At 38.9% G+C, this 20736-nt stretch overlaps 1 protein-coding gene across 8 annotated transcripts; it reads left to right on the forward strand.

Moving 5' to 3' along the window:
* The first annotated feature begins 1151 nt into the window (after window positions 1–1151).
* LOC109202426 (uncharacterized) lies at window positions 1152–19988 on the forward strand. Of its 8 annotated transcripts, XM_025908398.1 has the most exons (7): window positions 1152–1191; window positions 1750–1799; window positions 1968–1988; window positions 2211–2372; window positions 18044–18190; window positions 18343–18401; window positions 18548–19988. In XM_025908398.1, exons 2-7 carry the CDS (start codon window positions 1763–1765, stop codon window positions 18665–18667), a joined length of 546 nt encoding a protein of 181 aa, XP_025764183.1. In that variant the 5' UTR covers window positions 1152–1191; window positions 1750–1762; the 3' UTR covers window positions 18668–19988. The 8 variants fall into 8 exon arrangements, 6 of the variants coding, with proteins under 6 accessions (XP_025764183.1, XP_025764180.1, XP_025764181.1 ...); XR_003220644.1 differs by lacking the exons at window positions 1152–1191; window positions 18044–18190; window positions 18343–18401; window positions 18548–19988 and adding exons at window positions 2738–2875; window positions 3000–3055; window positions 3253–4486 and having other exon boundaries at window positions 1309–1799; window positions 1968–2014; XM_025908394.1 differs by lacking the exons at window positions 1152–1191; window positions 1750–1799; window positions 1968–1988; window positions 2211–2372 and adding exons at window positions 16072–16160; window positions 16938–17025; window positions 17185–17589 and having other exon boundaries at window positions 18548–19987.
* Window positions 19989–20736: the final 748 nt, after the last annotated feature.

Consider the following 20736-nt stretch of genomic DNA (forward strand, 5'->3'; position numbering starts at 1 on the left):
CGGTGGTGGCTAACGCGGAGCTCAATCGTGGATCAGGGAAAGCGAAGGCAGGAGCGTGAGGTGAACTGAATTTCAGGTAAGAAGTTATGAACTGCACTCTATTTGGGTCAGATATAAACCGAGTTTAGGTGTAGTTTATTTTCGTTGTGCTGACTTTTTCAATCACTTACAATGACTCGTACTGCGTGCTAGCTAGCACAACGGAGTTTCTATACAGCAGTGTGCCTGCTAAGTTACCGATGTTGAACTTTATGACAGCCTCCCCTGTCATTCTCTCGCCTGTTGAAACTTCAGTCATGAAACTGATCAATGATCGGCTTTTCTCTCTTGTTTGTTTATCGTGCTAAACAACAGCAGCACATTTAAGCTTGATCAGCTGTTGTTAGAATTCATTTGATTTTAATTTCTAGTATCAGATGATGTTTGCTGGAGCCACAGCTGAAAAAAGGGCTGGTCCAAACCAGGAGAGGTCCTTACTGAATCATCAGAGCTGAACTGGTGATGGAGAAACAGGTTTACCTTTTAGGTGACATGAATGAGTTGAAGGGAAGTTATGAGCTGTTTCTGAGAGACAAATAAACACCAAGCTCCTTTTTTGTGTAGCTGACAGCTGGTAACTGTGCAGGGGCGGATCTAGCAAAGGTTTTGCCAGGGGGCCAGGTAGGGCATTAACAGAGAAAGGTGGACACAAAGATATACTTTTCTTTCTTACTCTCATATAAAATATTTATCTTTTATTAAATAGTTATCTGAATCTTACAACCAAAGTTTGTATAACAATACACAAGATTGGCTGTAGACCATTGTTAATCATTCAGAACACTGTGTAAAAATAACAAAAAACAAAAAGTGAATGCAAAAGTGCATAAATATTTATTTTACGTGTTTGATGTGTGTGGCGGGGCGTGGTCTGCAGTCCCGCTGCAGGGGAGGTGGACCCACGGGCGTAAAGTCTGTGCTCTCTCGGCTGTTTTTTGGGTGTGTGTCGGGCTGTGAGTTGAAAAGCTACAGCCGGCTGTGTGGGTACACCAACCATGTGTGAAAAGTGGTCCATAACGTAATGCTTCAAAGCGTGTTCATGCAAACATTGTTGGGTCTGACGTGGTACAATGGGACTTCTGCTCATGAACCTGTGTGCACAGCGTCTGCAAATCGGGGCTGTACGAAGTAACTTCATCTTTACACAAAACTGTAAGCTGTCATCTGTGAAGCGTGAGTGGTGTTTGTTTTTACCATAGTTCATGGTGGAGAATGGCTGCTCTGCTGAGTTTTGCTCTCTGTAGCCGTATGAATGGCAAACTACACTGATTAGCAGCGGCATAGGCACACTTAAAATTTCTTCCGAAATTTTCGCTTTCTAGTTTGCTGATTAGACTCCGATGACCCATTGTGACAGAACGCCCCCCAAAAACTAAGAGCAATGTTACCTTGAGATGTTTGACATTATAGATTGACAACACATGAGTTTTTCAGATACATCAGTATCGTTAATAAGTCAGATTCAATTTTCTGACAATTTTGACTTATTTTGTTTAAATTTAAAGTGTCACGGTTTAAATGTTGGTCAGCTGCAGTTTGAAGAAACTTTCTCTTTTCTTTACATCAATACAAAAAGAAAGTGACACATGACCACAAAAGAATATGTTACACTCAACTAACCAGTCACAACTTACATTTCCTTTAATGGAAAAATCTCCTCCTCTCATGACAGCTGGCAGTGAGCCTTGCTTGATTCTCTTACATCTACAGGTGATCAAGAAACATGGGCAGGATGCTTTTTCTTCTCACTCCTCTCTTAGGTATAGTATTTAGTTAAATTTGAAAGATTGCATTGGCACTTCATATTTTTCTGTTTATGTAATAATCCATATTTAGTTTCATACTGTTTGAACTATATTGTTTGAACTATATTTTAAAGTCACTTCCAATGAAATAGTTTTTGATCTGATTTTGTGTTTGTCTTTCAGGAGTTGTTTTCTGTAGTCATGGTAAGCTGTCTGGACCAGAGTTAGTGGTAAGAGTCAGCCCGGGTGATAACATCACTCTTCACTGTGACTGCCAAAGATCAAGCGGCAAATTCATAGCTTGGTTTAGGAACTGTTCTCATGAGAACCAGCCTTCACTCATTCTAAGGACAAACTACAAATATGACCCATCATACCTTGAGGACAAAGTAAATATTCTCAATCCATTCCCTCGTTTGCATTTAGTGGAAAACCAGTCTTCTGACTCCTATGACCTGTTGATCATGAACACTACTGATTCTGATGAGGGTCTCTACTACTGTGGAACTGAACAGAAGGAGGTTGACACAACATTTCCTCAGAAATATATTTACAAATACGGCAACATCACAACCAGGATTCTGCTGAGTAAGTAATCTTAACTTGCCTAGTATTTTTCTTTATTTGTTTATTTATACATGTTGTCCCTCTACAGTATGTGTTAAGTTATAGAAGAAATCAGTAAATTTTATGCATTAACTTTGCTTTAGTCATCATGAGCAGTTATCCCCTGCATGTAAGAACATATTGTCTTTGGTGACATAAGCAGGCCTAATCGTATTTTTCTTGTTTTGGCTTTCAAACTTTGAGTTTTTAACATAAACTTCATCTATCATGAACTGGGAGCATGTAGTTGTAAATAGTGGGGATTTGTTAATGCCACCTTTGTTAAAATAGACTGCATTTATCTTCTCTAAAACATTTGTCCATAGATAACATTTTGTTTTGCACAGACTCCACTGATTCCAGCCCTTGCCCTGGTTCCACTGGTTCCAGTGTTGTGTTTTGGATGATGGTGTTTACTCCCACATTCTCTATTTTGGCTTCCTTTGTCTCCTTTATTTTGATTTATCAACTCTGTCAGAAAACAGGTACACTATTTCAGTATATACAAGTCCACTATATACAAGCTAAGGATATACAGTGTATTAGTTAGCAAACTAAATTAGCAACAATTAAATGCTCAAAGGTGATGGTCTTTATTTGTTTATGCAGAAAAAGGTCATCAACAGAAAAGGCCAGATAACAGACGTCAAAGAAGACAGAATCGGGTAAGACTAGGAAAATTGTTTTACTAATCTACATTTCATTTAGGACACATCACTTGTATCTATGTTTGTTTAACGATAGCGATACATTCCACTCAAACATGCCACTCAGTGTTTTAAAATGCCAAGTCTTTGTAGTCATTCATTAAGTAATTACTTACAGAAGAAATAATGATTCTAAATGACAAATTGTTTCTCAGGATGAAGACTTGTATTTAGCACAAGCTGTGTACTGGGTTCAGCGGGGACGTATGCATCAGACTGATTCTAGATGGAGAGAGCCTGTACACTTTGTTTCAAAAGAATACATGTAATTTTCTTTCAGAAACCATGAGAGCTTGTGCTGATACATTTTATATACATGAAGTTATCTTGGATACACAGTAGTCCATGTCAAAGTCAAAATTGATAAATTTAAAAACACAATTAGGTACAACTTAAATACTAACAACCACATGAGTTGTCTATCATCATCATTATTAAGCTGTTTATGACTTTTATTTAATTTATTAAATACAATGTTTAATATATGAACAAACATTTTTAATTGTTGATTTAAAACCTTACAATGTGCACCAACTGTACATTTAATAAAAATTGATTATGATATATCAGTGATGATCTTGAAAAGCTCATTCATGCTTTTGTGACCTCTAGATTGGATTACTGTAATTCTCTCTACTTTGGTCTTCACTCTGCTCTCCTTCATAGACTTCAGCTTGCCCAAAATGCTGCGGCTTGCCTTCTGACTGGTACTAGAAAGCATGCCTCTATCACCCCCGTTCTTGCTGATTTGCACTGGTTACCCATCAAATATCGTATCGAATTTAAAATATTGTTGCTCACCTTTAAAATTATAAATAATTTAGCCCTTAGCTATCTTGCCGATTTCTTTAGTCCATATGTCCCTGGGCGAGCCCTCAGGTCTTTAGCCCAATTATTCTTAGTTCAGCCTAGATCTAGACTTAAATCTAGGGGCGACTGTACTTTTGCCCTGGTTGCACCTAACCTGTGGAACAATCTTCCAATCGCTGTCTGTTTGTCAGACTCCATTCTATCTTTTAAATCTCATTTAAAAACTCACTTATTTAACCTAGTTTTTCCGTCTAGTTAGTGTCCCTATTTTATATTGGGCTCCATTTTTATCTATGTACTTTATCTTTTAGTTATATCTGTTCTTAGTAAGTTTGTTCTTATATTCCCTTTTATTCCTGTATAATTAGTGCCTTCAACCTGCTGACTTTGTGGTACTTTGTTAATGGTCTTTTATTTAATCATGTCTTAATTTCCCTGTTTCTATTGTAAAGTACTTTGGTATACCGCTGGTGTGCTATATAAATAAAGTTGTATTGTATTGAAACAAAAAGTCACTTCACCCACACTCTGTTGCGAAGCTCTCACACGGTTAGCTTTCTAGTCACACACTCTTTTGTGCAAGTTAACCTCAGTAAAACTAGCCGAGTCTCTCACTTTGGTTCAGCTAACCTCGTGCATCTCTCCATGCCGTTCTCTTCTGTGAACTGTGAACACCTTATGTGGCGTTCAAGTCCATGGGAATTATGAGTATCTACTACCAAATTCCCATCCGGGCTACATTAGTATCGGTTCATGGTATCGGTTGACTTTTACGAGTACGAGTACGCACACATTTTACAGTATCGGCCCCGATACCCGATACCAGTATCGGGATCGGTGCATCCCTAGTGCTCATCACTCTTATATGTTCAAATGCATAGTGTGGAGGACGTCATAAGGCCTCGAGGCAATCAGATGTAAAACACAATATTTATGAGTTTTTTAAATTTGTAAATCGGTCAGATTTGACCCGAACACAACAGTGTGCGGCACTCATCTTCCCAGTAACAAAATCTGAATGCAACAGAAAACAGCTCGTATGTGGTAGAATTTTAGACCATCAATAGAAACGAATAATAAAAATTATCGAAATTATTATTGCAGTTTTTATTCAGAGAAGCTTTCCCGCTCACAAGCCAGCCACACCTATGATTACTTGTACCTGTGGTTGATGACCTCAACATCTCTGCACTACTTTATAGTGCACCTGAGCTTCATTCGATGCTGGATCGTTGTGTCCAACAGTGTGTCTTTTCAGGTTTCTTTCTTGTGTAAATGTAACAGGGTCTTATCGTTGTTCATGCCCAGGAATCGGAGGAGTGAGCGTGTGTAGAAATCAAGTTGGTGTTTGTAAATATTGCTGTTGAGACTAAGAAGAAAGAAGTGGCAATGGAAGTGTTTCACTGTTGCACATTTATCATTGTAAATAAATTCACTTTTTTGCTGGAAGTCCGGCAGCTGTTTTTTTTTAAATAACTTCCGACAAGAAAGCCTCATTTCTGCTGTTCAATACCAAAATTATGGCAAATTGCAAAACACTTAGCTGTGTCTGTAATAAAACCTCTGTGACCTTCCTCTGCTTCACTTCAGCAGCATCAGATAATGTTCATATGTTGATTCATGGTTTTCTTACGTTTTTTTTCTACTGCAGAATATTTTTAAGGTTATCTGGTATAAAAAGCCATGCCAGGAAAATTCTCCTTCATGTTTTTCTGTGTTTTATCCTCAGTTACTTTGACACAAATGCATCTGCTGTGATGCTTGCACCTCTGATGAAGTCTCATAAGTGTCTGTACTGATAAATGATCAGAATTACAATATTTCTGACTCACTGAGTCAAAATTGAATTGAATCGAATCGTGGTTTGAATTGAATGGGGACCTTGTGAATGGGAATAGAATCAATTCTAGAAATCAGCGACGCTTATCCACTTGCCTTAACAAGAACTACCACAACACAGATTTCCTGCCACTGATCTTATGAAGTTATAAATCCAAATGTAATGTTTTTGGTTCTGATGGATGTCAATAGGAGGAGGTCAGAAGAAAGGTACAACACTGAGTATCTACAACCATCTTAAAATATGGTGAAGAAAACAAAAGATAGCCAACATCCACACAAGTGCTATAGAATGTTGTTAAAAATTCTGGCTACTCCTAAAGACCACTTAAAGAAATCAGTAGACTACTTCAAGAAAGACTACCAAAAGAAACTACGACAAAGCTTGCCTAAGAGATTTCAGGCTATGTTGAAGAATAAAGATGGTCATAGCAAATATAAATTCTGTTTTTGCCTAATAAACTGTATTTCTGTTGTCACGTTAAGCAGTTTCACCCCAGTTCTTTTTATTCCTCAGGCCTCCAAAGACGACACCAGAAGTCAGTAGTTACCTCACAAATCCTGTATTCATATTCACTCACTTATGCATCTTCTAGAAGGGAGATGTACATGGCCCGGCAATTCCTCCGCAAATGTCAACTTACAAGGAACTATATTTTGTCTGTTACAAACAGTTTTATAGAAGCGACCCCCCATCATAAAACCCACATGGTGTGTCGTAAACCTAAAACCCTGTTGTATGTACGAGCACGTGAGTGCCTGCGTGTGTGCGTACCTGTGTGTGTGCATGTGTATATGTGTGTATGTGTCTCTATGTATGTGACTTCCTGCAAGTCATAAAGAGGGCCATCTCACCTCACCCAAGCTACACCAAACTCCTCTACAAAACAGGATTATCAGGACACAAGCACTGAGACCCCCACCCAGGTATCCCTTGGGGGATTTCCACTAAGCTATGGCTTCCCTTTGTTCTACTCTCTCAGCCCAAGGTGGGGGAGGGTCTCCTAAAAGTCTACTCCTAACTTTATGACATGTTTAGGCCTTTATTACATCCAGGGCAGTGTCAGTGTCTCTACAATACTCTACATTCTATCTAACACATTTATAAATCCTAAAATGAGCTACAAATATCTTCACTGTGCATGTTTGCACAATATGAAGAAATGAGAGGTGTCTCTGGACTTTTACACGGTCCTGCAAGAAATGGGCATTTGTTAAAGCCAATCCAACCAAGTCATCCTGTACCCTTTTTATAACCTATTTCAGAATAATAGACACTGTGAGTAATACACTTTTTGCTCAGATTCAGCCAAAAAGAACATGTATTTTGTTTGTTTAAGAATGAAACACATGACAGCTGCAGTAAAGACAAGGCATTTAAAGGGAGGAATCTCTCAACAAAATTTAAAAATTGAGTATTTCTAGTTTTAAAATTACATTATTGTGGAAAATGGCTATAATTCCATATTGTTTAATTTTTCAATCATTGTAAGGCACAGACCACTATAAACATACACATTATTCTTTTTGTTACTAGCATGTTAAATGGTTAAAATAAGCACTTTATGCAATTACACTTATAGGAAATGAAGATGAGTAAGAGAAAATAATATGTCTGTTTGTCATATAAAAACATTTGTTGTATTTTTATGAAGCTATAAAGGTGTAGTTATACAACACATTTTTTTAGTCAATAATCTAGTGCAGGGGTCTTCAACAGTCCTTGAGAGCTGTTGTCCTGCAGCTTTTAGATGTATCCCTACTCCAACACAGCTGAATCAAATAGTTGTATTACCTCTTCAGCATGCCATCAAGTTTGGAAAAGGCCTGGTAACAAACCATTCATTTTGTTCAGGTGTTTTGAAACAAGGATGTATCTAAAACCTGCATTACAGTAGCTCTCGAGGACTGGAGTTGGAGACCCCTGATCTAATGGATCATGTGTACTTGGTACAAAGGAACCCGTGTGGTATCTTTCAACCTCTACAGTGTCATTTGCAGTTACATTGCTGTTTTTCACTAATTTCCCACAAACTGTCGATTGAGTCCTGCGCTGTGGTTGCTGCTCTGACTCCTGCTGTTACTGATCATGATTACTTTCAAGCTTTCTGTGAGTTTGGAGTGTCATCAGGTTTGTTCTGTCAATCATTCCTCGAAGCAATGGGTGAGTCACTGGTTAAAACTGGAGTGAAATGTACTAAAATCTCAATTAGCAATGGAAGGTTTGTTTTGAATCACACATTGGAGGAGTGATTTCAACATATGTGCTTTGTAAGCTCAATAGCATCAAATCTGTTATGTTTAAGGAGAGATTGGACATAAAAGCATTCTCGAAAATCAATCTTAATTAACAAAAACTAACCTTTAGTTAGGTGATGCAACAACTGCAGACAGCTGACAAAAAAAGATAATTAAGAAAAGAAGTGAGCAAAACTAATGGTTTAAATACTAAGGGTCGTTTTCAGTAATTGATTTTCTGATTCAAATTGACTTTAGCTTGAAACGCCAGAATCTCAGGTTAAACCTCACAAAACTGTTTCAACAACCACCAAACAGCTAAAACAGCAAAAGAGAGCAGGTAAAGGGGTTCCACACAAAGACGTAAACCCAAAGTGCAGACCCAACGCATCAGAATCTGCGAGATGTCGGCTTTCAGCACCGACAGCATGTCTGTGTATGTGCCGTCGGGTGAGAAAACTGATAGCTCACAGATTCTGAAGCTGCATGTTTTGTCTCTGTCCAACCAAAATTTACTGGACCAAAAGCAAAAGAAGATCAAAACTATGCTTCACATTTCGCTTCACATAAACATCGTCATGAATTCCCTCTTACTTTTGCTGTTTTGCTTCCACCACAATAAAAATCACACTTCCTTGCAGGAGGTCTCTGCTCCAGAGGAGTTCACCCTGCAGGTGGGGGAGCGGCACAGGAGAGTTGGAAAGGAACTCTACCTGGGTTTCTATTAGAGATGGGACGATACCACTTTTTTATCTGCGATACCGATATCATAAATTTGGATATCTGCCGATACCGATATGAATCCGATATAGTGTATTTTTTAATCAATAAAACTGTTTTTTAAATATCTTGCTGCATTTTGTATAAGTTCATACTCAAGTTTTTAAAAAACCAAAACACTAAAGCTATTGTTATACCTGTATGCAAAAAATACACTGCACCCAAAATATTTCATAGTTCAGCAATACTGATCAATCTAATAAACTTAAACCTACTCCATCCTCCCTATTCTGGTATTTTAAAGAGGACTTAGCGGAAACATTAAACAACCTAACTAATAGGGTTGCCAACTCCCAGCAAAAAAAATAGGGAACCACCCCCCACCCTCTGCCTCATGATGCTTAATCAGTGTAATCGACTTCAGGGCTCGCAAAATCGCTAGCCCGACGTCCCGGGGCTAGCGATTTTTCCAGTCGGGCTACCAAAATCTATCTCAGCCCTGCCCGTCGGGCTATCATAGGAAGGGAAAATATATGTCAATGCTTTTGCATTCTTTCGAAAATGTAGCTGAGTAATTATGTCATTGGCATCGATGAGCCACTGCCAATATATGACATATTGAAATCGCGTTTGAATTTGTGCTTGTTTTTTGCTTTCACTTTCACTTTGCGATCGCGCGAACGGTGTGTAGAGAGCGGCAGTACTGATTGGTGAGTGACGATTAATTGCGCACCAGTTCCTCTGACATCTTCTTATCATTCATTAGCTTACTATTCAAACCTGACAAGTGAAATCTCCCACAGCAAGCTTAAACATGTGAGAGGTTGATTGCGCAGAGAATCGCTGATCGTTATGTAAGTACGTGTGTAAAAGCAGCAGGATTTACGCCGGTATTTTAGTTCTGCTGAGCCAAATAAGACAGGTCAGGGTGAAGAAGGGGCAGCCAAATAAAAGCCTACCACAAAACGGAAAAGTTATGACAAATCAGACTATGAGGCAAAAAGAAAGCTCAGCTTTTGTGGTTTCATGGACAAAAGAATTTCTGTGGCTGGAATATGACGAGCTAAATAACATGATGTTCTGCCAGGTGTGTTGTGAGTTTCATTTCATTTGAGTCGACAAGCGCCTTTGTAACTGGGACCAGTAATTTTAAGAAAGACCCCATCAGAACCCATGAGAAATGCAAGAAATGCATTATTGCCCAGTCTGCAATATCTTTCCCAGAACAAACAGCAATTGCAAAAAAACATACTAAAAATAAACCAAGCACAAGCAGAAGTCCTGAAAAATCTTTCAAAAGCGTACTATGTTGCAAAGAGGGAACTACCATTGTCAAAATTTAGCAGTCTTTGCAAACTTCAAAAAGCAAATGGCCTCGATCTTGGTTCCACTCACCCCTTACCCTTGACTTCAGTGGAAATTTCAGATTCAGGATCTGACACAGACTGATTCATGTTCTACACAGTTCTTGCAAGTTCATAGAAATTTCTGTTCAATTAGAACCAAGTATTTGAGTTGATGACTGTGATTTTTATACAGATGTTGTGTATAAAATTATGGTCATGGGAATTATGCAAATTCCCATGACCATTGATCAGTCATTGATCAGTCAGTGATTGTTGATCAATGGTCATGGAAATTTGCTTAATTATGATTAAGGAACTGACCTCACAGCCCATTGTTCCTTTAGTGGGCTGGTTTCAGTCATTATGCAAATGTACTGTTTATAAGGTTTGGGGAAACCTGCAGTCAGCTGAGACTGAAGAAGTCACTTGGATGAGTGACGAAACGTTTCTCCCACAAAACGCTACGTCCAGATGAACAGATTCAACTTTTGGAGATCAGCTGATCATTGCTCAGTTTCATGATTGAAGTAGCAACAGGAGAGGGAGGGAGAGAGAGGCAGTCGCTCCATATATCTGTTGTTAAGCTTAACGTGGGAATTCTTTACAAACATTCAGAGATGAACTCACACACTTGCTTTACTTCTCTCTGGGATAACTTTCTCGGAGATGAAATGCCGGTTTGGTAGCAAGGCTCCAAGCAGACCGCCGACAGGTCTCGCATGCCACAGCCGCTCTATCACGTGACGCATACTGCTCCAACGTGCTAAGGTTATGAGCTGAGTTACGCCATGTTGCAAGTTTTGTGAGGTGCTTTCATGATATTTAATGGATCGGATTACATTTTTAATTTCTCTCCGATATCCGATCCAGTAATTTAGGTCAGTATCGGACCGATACGTAATATCGGATCGGTCCATCTCTAGTTTCTATTGTCTTATGTCGCGTGGTAGATGATTGGATGATGGGGTGGGTGTAGTTTCCTCTCCGGTGGGGTTGGGTGGGCCACCCCGGGCTCTGCGGGGCTTGGCGATACTGCTGCTGTGGGCCCCGGTCTGGATGGGCCTGAGCCCCCTGGCCTTGGTGGATTCCGGGGAGCGGGGGTACCTACTGGGGTCAGCGGGGGAGCTGGCCCCAGGGCCCTCCCAAAGGTTCTCGCCCCACCCCATTCCTTCCCTCCCCATGGCCCTCCCTCTTCCAAATGCACTTTAGAACAGCACGCATCAACACGACTGTTTGTCTCCACGTTGGGCAAGTGCGTATTTGTATTTGTGTTTATGAGGTTTGGAACGTATGCTTGTGACTGTGTGTGCCAGTTTGTCTATGTCTATGTGTCAGGTCGAGTCCCCACCTCCGCCTCTCTGGGAACATCTTAGGCCCCCCCAGATGTAGAGGCCTAGTTCCACCCACCACACTACCTGCCGGTGGCCAATGCCCTTGGTGGTTCTCAGTGTTCGGGGCTAGGGGCTCAGGTATGTGCCCGACTCACTCCCGGCAACTGCTTGGTGGGTCCTGGCGCCCGTGGCCGGGTTGGGCACCTACTGGGGGGTGCCCTCGGGCCTCTGGGACCATTGCTTCTGCACCGCGGTTCCTGGGTGACCCCACATCTTCCCCACATCTCTTTAGGTCTTTTTCCGGGAGGATGGCGCGGTTGCCTCTCTGGTGGTCCTCCTTGGGTTTTCCCACTCTGGGGAGCCTATGGATGTCCGGACCCGGGTATCCTTCGTGCCCGCGTCTTCTCTATATCGTGTTGTTCTCTTGTTGTTTGTTTTCTTTTTTCTTGTTTTAACAGGTGATCAAACAGATTTTTTCAGTATCTTCTTTTACTGTCCCCCCTTCCCCTCTGTTTTCTTTCTCCCTTTCATTCTTTCTCTTTCTCCCTTTCTGTATAATTGTCTGTCCAATTTGTAATAAGTTGAAATAAAATAAAATAAATAAACAATGATAATATAGATTAATCAAGTGGAACAATATGGCATTGGCATATTATCTCCACTTGAAAAAATTAAATCAATTGGGCATCTTTCCTCGCCTTCAGACAACAATTCTGATTGCTAAAGTACCGAACGGGACAGGCAAAACAAAAAAAAAAATCACACTTCTTGCACAGCTCTCTCACTCATCAAGAACAGTTTCCCGTCTCAAATCTCTGTTTTCTGCATTATTTGCTTGCTTATTACGCACCAGTCTACCATTGTGTGCAGTGCTGTCAGCTGTTGTTTCGTTTTGTTTTTTTCACAAAAAAAGTGAAAAAAATCTCATTTCTGATGTTCAATACCAAAGAAATGTCGTTAGCTGTGTGTCTAATAAACCTTCTGTAACTTTGCTCTGCTTCACTTCAGCAGCATCAGATAATGTTCATATTAGTGATGTTCGATTCGTTAACGAATCGTTCAATACTCGAGAATCACTTTACTGACTCGTGAATCATGATTCACAAGCGCAACTGACTCACTGACTCATCACTGTTGCTGTTAGCAAGCTAATTCCATTAGTAGAAATATATCTAGCTTATAATTAAAATTGTGGGGAAAAAAACAACAGCCAGTTTCTTAACAAAAACATTTCTGCTCTGAACTGGAAGAAAAAACTCTGAGTAGAAGCTCACATCAAGACATTGGTCGTGTCCAAATTCATGGGCTGCATCCTCCTGAGGCCGCATTTGTAGACCGATTACGTCACAGCGACGCGCCGAAGGCTGTCCAAATTCGTAGACTGCTCCGAATGCAGCCGACAAATGCGTCCTCCTTTTCCCCGAATTTGAGGATGGGTCGGGCGTATCCTTCTTGGCCCACCATATCCCAGAATTCATAGCGCGGCCCAGCCAAACTCTAGTTTCCGGCAATGGCGGCCGGTACTACGTTTTAAAATTACTCTTATTAATTTTTCTGGGTCACAAAATAAACTTTTAACATATTTTCAGGCGAGAAAGTAGCTGTGTAAACTTCAAATATCTGCTCGGTTTATCAAGATATCGCATATTTGGAAAAGTGCTTCGACGTTTTCGGAGACGCCTGCTACCCACCAGCTCGATAGCGAGCCGGGAGCTCAAGGGTCACTGAAGCCGCTGAGAACGGCACAACTCATTTTCAGATCACCGCGGACTTTCGCTACTCGGGTTAAACGTAGTATATAAGTACCTGAGACAACCTAAAAATGTTATTGTTGGGCTTTTTCAGTGTTTTGTTTGTTCGTGAGTAAATCGGTTTGGCTGAGATTAAAGTTATTAGATTAGATTAGATAAAATAAAACTTTATTAATCCCCCGAGTGGGTTCCTCCTTGGTTTTTATACAGCTGACTAAACGTCAAACAGAAAACTGATTAAACAGAAGTGTGAGACGGTCGAGAATTTACGCCAGTGTCCTGTTATATTTTACATAGCAAGAAGCAGACGGCCGAGTTTATTAAACTCCACCGAGACAGCGGTGACGTTAATCAGAAGGCTAGACCATCCAATTTCACTGCCGTTTACTTCCGGCCTACCCGACCTTCTGAGGACTCGGCCCACGTAGACCGCGAAGGCCGGGTCCTCAGGAGGATGCAGCCCATGAATTTGGGTTCACAGTAGCATCGCTCAGCTAGCATGCTAACAGCACATTTGAGTTACTCACCCCCTCCCTTGCTGTGCTGAATCATAGCATAAGCCAGAGGTGCCCAATCCTAGTCCTCGAGAGCTACTGTCCTGCAGCTTTTAGATGCATCCCTACTCCAACACAGCTGAATCAAATGGTTTGATGACCTCTTCAGCATGTCATCAAGTTTGGCAAAGGCCTGATAACAAGACATTCATTTGATTCAGGTGTGTTGGAACAAGGATGAATCTAAAAGCTGCAGGAAAGTAGCTCTCGAGGACTAGGATTGGGCACCCCTGGCATAAGCGAATCACTCAGGACTCACTAACCCCCTCCCTCCTAGCTCACAGCTCAAACGAGTTGAACGAATCACTGACTCACTCACCCCCTCCCTCCTGGCTCACAGCTTCTTCTTCTTCTTGGTTGGCAACCAATGTTAAGGCGCTTTACCGTCCCCTGGCTCACAGCTCAGTGGAGATTTAGGTGAGAAAATATATATTTGACACATTTAAGGAAAATACCAATAAAATAAAATAAAAATAAATAAATGTTCCCTTTAGAATTTTTTTTGCTCTTTTTTGCTCTAAAAAAATTGTTGTTTTCTTTTACAATCATTCATCTTAGCAGTAGGATTTACATTAAAAGAGAAACAAATTAAGTTTGAGTGAAAATATAAATTTTTGCACTCTCTGGTCAACTGACTCAGTGACTCAAATGACTCAAGAAACCCGATTCACTTTGGTGAGTGACTCATTAAAACTCGATTCAGTAAAAAGAATCGAATTTACCATCACTAGTTCATATGCTGATTCATGGTTTTCTTCAGTTTTTGATCTACTGCAGAATATTTTTAAAGTTATCTGCTAAAAACCCAGGCCAGGAAAATCTCCTTCATGTTTATCCCCAATTACTTTGACACAAAGGCCTCTGCTGTGATGCTTACACCTCTGAAGTCTCAGAAGAGTCCGTACTGATAAATGATCAGAATTATATTATTTCTGACTCACTGAGTCAAAATGGACTCAAATCGATTCAGAGATTGAATCGAATCGCAGATCAAATCAAATCGAGACCTTGTGAATCTGAATTAAATCGATTCTAGAAATCAGTGACGATACCCAGCCCTATTAAAGACACATGTGATCCCTTATAAGACTAGCGAACACATGTAAATCTATTGAAGGAAAACAACACAGGGGAAGCAAAACTTAATGCAACACACACACCAGACATGAGACTAACAAAATAAAACAGGAGGTAACTAAACTGGGGATATCAGGGTAGGGAAAACTGAAACTCGGGGGCCTTAATAGCAATTCATAACAATCGTTACAAAATGTCAAAGAAACCACAATCTAAGCTCAAATTAAATGAATGTAAATTCAAACATGAATGAAAGAAAGAATATGAAACTCTCAGACTAAGTTAAACAGACTAAGTTAAAAACAGAATATTAAGCAAAATTAAAATGTGAAACTCTAAAAGCAGAGTTGCAGATCCAGGAACACGGCAGAAACTATATTCTATATTGCCCCATCCCTGTAAAACTCTGTTGTAAATTTCATAGTGTTTGACATACTGTGTACTGGTTGTCTGTATTCATCATGTTTTTCTACTGTGGGGGAAGTAATTTAAATCCTTTAGACAACTAAACTATTTAAATTATTATTTTCTGCCACTTAGTACCTTGAAATTTCAGCTCCCTCCACAGATTTTCTATAGGACTAAAGTCTGCAGAGTAGCTGGGCCACTCCATGATCTTAGTGTGCACCTTTAGTTACTCTTTTGTTGTATTGGCATTATGTTTTGGGTCACTGTTGAAAACCTATCAACAACTGATCTTTAGTGTTCTGGATGAGGGAAGGAGGTTCTCATCCATGATTTTACTTTTTAATTTTTACATGGCCACTGGCATCTCGATGCAGTGAAGTCATCATATACCCTTAGCAATGTGGCGACAACACCAAGTCTTCTTGGTGTCCAGTGAACATTATTGTCCTGTATATATGACTTCTTGAGCAGGGGGACCTTGTGGATGCGACAAGATTTCAATCCATTAAGGTATAATGTGTTACCAGTGCTGTTCTTGGTAACTGTGGTTCCAACTGAAAAGAGCCAAGTGTGAGAACCTATGTTCAGGCTGGAAGGCCAGCATAGGCCAGCCAAGCACGGGAGGCAGCTCATGTTTAATGGATGAGGTGCAAAGTTGCTCTACATTTAATTATTTAGAATTCCTAGAATGCCCAGAAACTTAACACGTGCCTTCACAAATGTATTTCTCATCAAAGAGGAGAATACTTATGAGACACATTAAGGATTGTAATTTGGAGTGAGAAAACTTGTATTAAATAGTGAAGAATCAATAACCAGAGAATCAGCCAATAGGGGAAGTACGGGAGAGATTTAACCAATGATGAGCCTCTGAGGCTAATGGAAAAAAGCTGGGGTGCTTTTAAAACCAAACACAATCTGACTGCAAAACAAAATGTAAGTCTTGATGCTTAATGGAGATAATGGATGCAGCAGTGCACAGCTGACAGGTAAAATTATCAGCATGAGAATTTTTTTAACTCCCCATCCCTCAAACCATGTCCTAGGGAAGACAGCAGGAAACAAGTTAAGCATGATTGGGATGACATTGCCTGAAACTGAAATAATTGAAAATCAGAATCAGAAGACTTTGTTTATCCCCAAGGCACAATTAACATACAACAGAGCAGCATAACGTTGAAGATAAGGACAATAAGAACAGGCAATAAGAGTGAGATAATTAATACACAGAAAATACAGTATTTACAGTTTTAAAATTACACAGTTTTACACAGGAGCCGAACACCCAGGAAAGCAGTCAAATCAGTGATTACAGATCTTCATTACTGAACTTACACATAAGCTTCATTTCAATAAGGAGAGATCATTTGTAAGAATTTAGCATGATTTATTTAGACAGAGAAATTAATCAATTTATTTGGTGATTAGACTCCGATGACCCATTGTGACAGAACGCCCCCCAAAAACTAAGAGCAATGTTACCTTGAGATGTTTGACATTATAGATTGACAACACATGAGTTTTTCAGATACATCAGTATCGTTAATAAGTCAGATTCAATTTTCTGATCATTTTGACTTATTTTGTTTAAATTTAAAATGTCACGGTTTAAATGTTGTTCAGCTTCAGTTGGAAGAAACTTTATCTTTTCTTTACATCAATACAAAAAGAAAGTGACACATGACCACAAAAGAATAGGTTACACTCAACTAACCAGTCACAACTTACATTTCCTTTAATGGAAAAGTCTCCTCCTCTCATGACAGCCGGCAGTAAGCCTTGCTTGATTCTCTTACATCTACAGGTCATCAACAAACATGGGCAGGATGCTTTTTCTTCTCACTGCTCTCTTAGGTATATTATTTAGTTAAATTTGAAAGATTGCATTTGCACTTCATATTTTTCTTTTTCTGTAATAATCCATATTTCGTTTCTGAGTGTTTGAACTATATTGTAATTTCAGTTTCGATGAAATAGTTTAGTTTTTAATCTGATTTTGTGTTTGTCTTTCAGGAGTTGTTTTCTGTAGTCATGGTAAGCTGTCTGGACCAGAGTTAGTGGTAAGAGTCAGCCCGGGCGATAACATCACTCTTCACTGCGACTGCCAAAGATCAAGCGGCAAATTCATAGCTTGGTTTAGGAACTGTTCTCATGAGAACCAGCCTTCACTCATTCTAAGGACAAACTACAAATATGATCCATCATACCTTGAGGACAAAGTAAATATTCTCAATCCATTCCCTCGTTTGCATTTAGTGGAAAACCAGTCTTCTGACTCCTATGACCTGTTGATCATGAACACTACTGATTCTGATGAGGGTCTCTACTACTGTGGAACTGAACAGAAGGAGGTTGACACAACATTTTCTCAGAAATATATTTACAAATACAGCAACATCACAACCAGGATTCTGATGAGTAAGTGTTTGAATCTCATTTCTGTGTAAAAAAAAAAAAACCTTAAGTTGAGTGAAATTCAGAATGCTCAGAATAAGAACAGCTTCCATAATTTCATTTTGGGTGTTCAAAGAATATTCTAGCTCTAGTATTAACACTGTAAATTGCTCCTGATAAATAGCCAATTTTAGTTTATGATTCAATTAAAGCAGTTAAGGCAATTAAAATAAAGAGCTTACAGTTATCCACAAAATGAGTTGATTTGAATTGCCAGTGGTCGTGTACTATATAGGTCATTCGACCTATTTTTTTTCTTTTAGTAATTTGAAATCTATATTTATGTATCTACCTATTTGTTAAAAATATTATTGCAATTAACACATGGGGAAAAAATCAGTATTTTTTAAACATGAACCATGAAAATGCATACAAATTAATTACACAAACTAATTATTGCAATTTGTGTTTGAGACAGACTCCACTGTGACTTGTCATGACATCCGCAAACCTCAGGAGGACTGTAGCCTGTGCTGGAAGCTGCTTTTCACTCTGTGTCCTTTTATTGTTGCTCTCTTCTCTCTCTTCTCCTCTGTACTGTTTTACCAGCTTCGCCAAAAAATAGGTACCTGCTATATTTTTAACTTCCATCTCTTCCATATGAACAACTTTGAACTTTGTACTTCCGTCTTCAATTTATTGTATTCCTGCATTTGTTATGTTCCATCTTTGGAATCTGATTTGGTGTAAAATTGTCCTTTCCTCTGTTTTCTGTAGAAAATAATAAATCTCAAGATGACATGAAGACAACTGAAAGCCAAAGTCACATAAAACAGGTAATCAATAAGTAACAGACTATCTTGGTGTTGCAGTTACAATTTTCAGTTTAGGTTGCAGTGTTTTGTTTTGTTTCGCGTTTTTTTTGGCTTGCTGTTTACTTACAAACTCTAATACTATAATAACAACAATCTTGAAATCTCAGGATGAAGATGTGTGTTATGCTGCTCTGGAAATTCGTCAAGCATCACAGAGACCAAAAAAGAAGAAAATTCAAAGTTCAGACTTTAGCACATATTCCTCCATCAATACTTCCCAGATATAAGAATATTCACATTTAAAAATATGATAACAAGGTAGTTTTCTACCACATTTAAGATGAAAAGCAAATGATAGATTTGGACCTTCTTGTTTTATCAGCTTTTCAAACCAACTTTGACATGCTATTCACAAACCCGTGATTTTATCTTGTTTTCAGTCGCTTTGGCTGAAGACCTTTGATGACTTGATATTGTTGTACTGCTTAATAGATTCCTCACAGCAGATATTTCCAGAAGTAAACTGTGTTGAATTAATAGTGGCATAAAAAGAGAATGAAGTTTGCCTAGTTAGTTCAAATAAAGTTGTACTGTGAAGGAAGATTACCGACTAAGGAAGTGTGTTAAGCCTAAATAGAGCATTGTGAGAGAAAAACGTACATGAATTGAAATGGCGATACAGTAAATTAATGATTGTGTAACTGACTGATTGCAACTGTTTTTGTAATATTGACTAATGCAGCACATTAGAAATCTTTCAGTCTATTTGTAGACAGATTATTCAATCAGTAAATGTAACTTTTTGATTTGTCAAAAACTAACATGAATTTAACATTTTCCTCATTTTGGGGTAATGTCTGACCTGAATGCGCTTCATTAGTATGTCCATATTACTTTATTATATCTAATTTGATGTAGTCAAAAGTTTAATGGTTTAATGAGAACCGGTGAAATGATAATCAGCACTCAGTCTGTTGAGTGGTAAATTAATGCATTACCTTGGCTAAGTGACAGTTTTCTGCAGCATGCATAATTTCCCTAGTGTTGTATTTGCTGTTGTAGTTTTTCTTTGTAGATTTCTATCGCCTATTTCTCTTATAATGTCCCATCTAAAGTAGATGGCATTCAGTCTGTCCATTTTTCGAGCAACAATAGTCAAACCATTCCTCAAATACCCCCTTTTATGTGAGCGTGCATAGAGCCTGAAGTCTGGGTTAAGGGTGAAAGTTATGTTTCCATTTATGTTTTGTCAATGCAAATAAAACCTGGCTATGGTCAGCCTCTAATCATACAATATTTGCGGGCCTAAACAAATTAGAGGAGTGCAAAAATTAAGAAGGCAAGGCAAATAATACAGGCTTCACGATTTATCTTATCAGATTTGTCTTAATAATGCAAAACTGACTTTGAATCCAAGACCACATTTGCCTCTTGGTTAGTTTTACAGTTGAGTTTGAAATTTCTTGTTTTCTGTTTTAAAGGAATTGCATTAGTATCTTTTCATCTCTCTGAATGCTGAAATGATTTCTGACATTGTTTATTTACTTGTTTTTTAATACTTTGAAGTTCTGTTTTACTTTTTTTTACTGTCATCTTTTATTATGTTTTAAACTGTAAAGCGATGTTGTTTTTAAATGTGCTTGTTTATAAATAAAGAGACTCAATTTGACTGTGTTTAAGTAAAGTTCTCTTCTTATGTTGAAGCCTGCTTGTCATTGGACATGGCAGTTGTACTCGGGTAATTTCCTGTTTTTCTTTCCTGTTTTTCTGTAGTCAAGCTCTAGTTATGTATCCTTCAATGCAATAAGTATTACCAGAGGTGTTTGATAGAAACAGATCCCTATAAGAAGTTACTGGACAATGCAACTCACAACATTTGGCCCAAGGCAAACAGGAAAACCTCAGTTTTTAATATCACAGTACACAACAAAGCGCCCCAGCAAAGAATTGTGGAAGCTGTTCTGGTTAACTTTGTGTAAATAAATTGTCAGCCGTATCATCAGCAAAGCCACCTACCCACCCCACACCCACACACACAAACAGACTTGCCCTTTCTGCCGCAGAGTCATATTCACTGGAGTCATTTTCATCTGGAAAGACTGACTGAGACTGCAGTATTGAAATAATGGTGGACTGTTCTTTATTTTTGTGTTGCTGGACAGTTTTTGTCTTTTTAGAAATCATTTTACGCCCAACATTTTCCTGTTGTATGCCTTTTATTCATCAAAGAAAATACCTACTTTGAAGAATCTTTAAAGAAGACAGTTTCGTTCACATTTCAAAATTCCACTTTCAATTCTACTGGATAGGTGGATACACAATGTATTTTTTGCACATACAGAAACCTTGAAACCAC

This window comes from Oreochromis niloticus, linkage group LG6 (assembly GCF_001858045.2).
Source record: "Oreochromis niloticus isolate F11D_XX linkage group LG6, O_niloticus_UMD_NMBU, whole genome shotgun sequence".
NCBI classification, from domain to species: domain Eukaryota; kingdom Metazoa; phylum Chordata; class Actinopteri; order Cichliformes; family Cichlidae; genus Oreochromis; species Oreochromis niloticus.

What these genes read in the sequence shown, in the direction of transcription:
- LOC109202426 (XM_025908394.1), top strand. Translation starts at nt 16,989, where the DNA reads ATGGGCAGGATGCTTTTTCTTCTCACTGCTCTCTTAG. An exon ending in CACAACCAGGATTCTGATGA is followed by an intron (nt 17,590 to 18,043) that starts GTAAGTGTTTGA and finishes TGTTTGAGACAG; the next exon opens with ACTCCACTGTGACTTGTCAT. An exon ending in CCAGCTTCGCCAAAAAATAG is followed by an intron (nt 18,191 to 18,342) that starts GTACCTGCTATA and finishes TGTTTTCTGTAG; the next exon opens with AAAATAATAAATCTCAAGAT.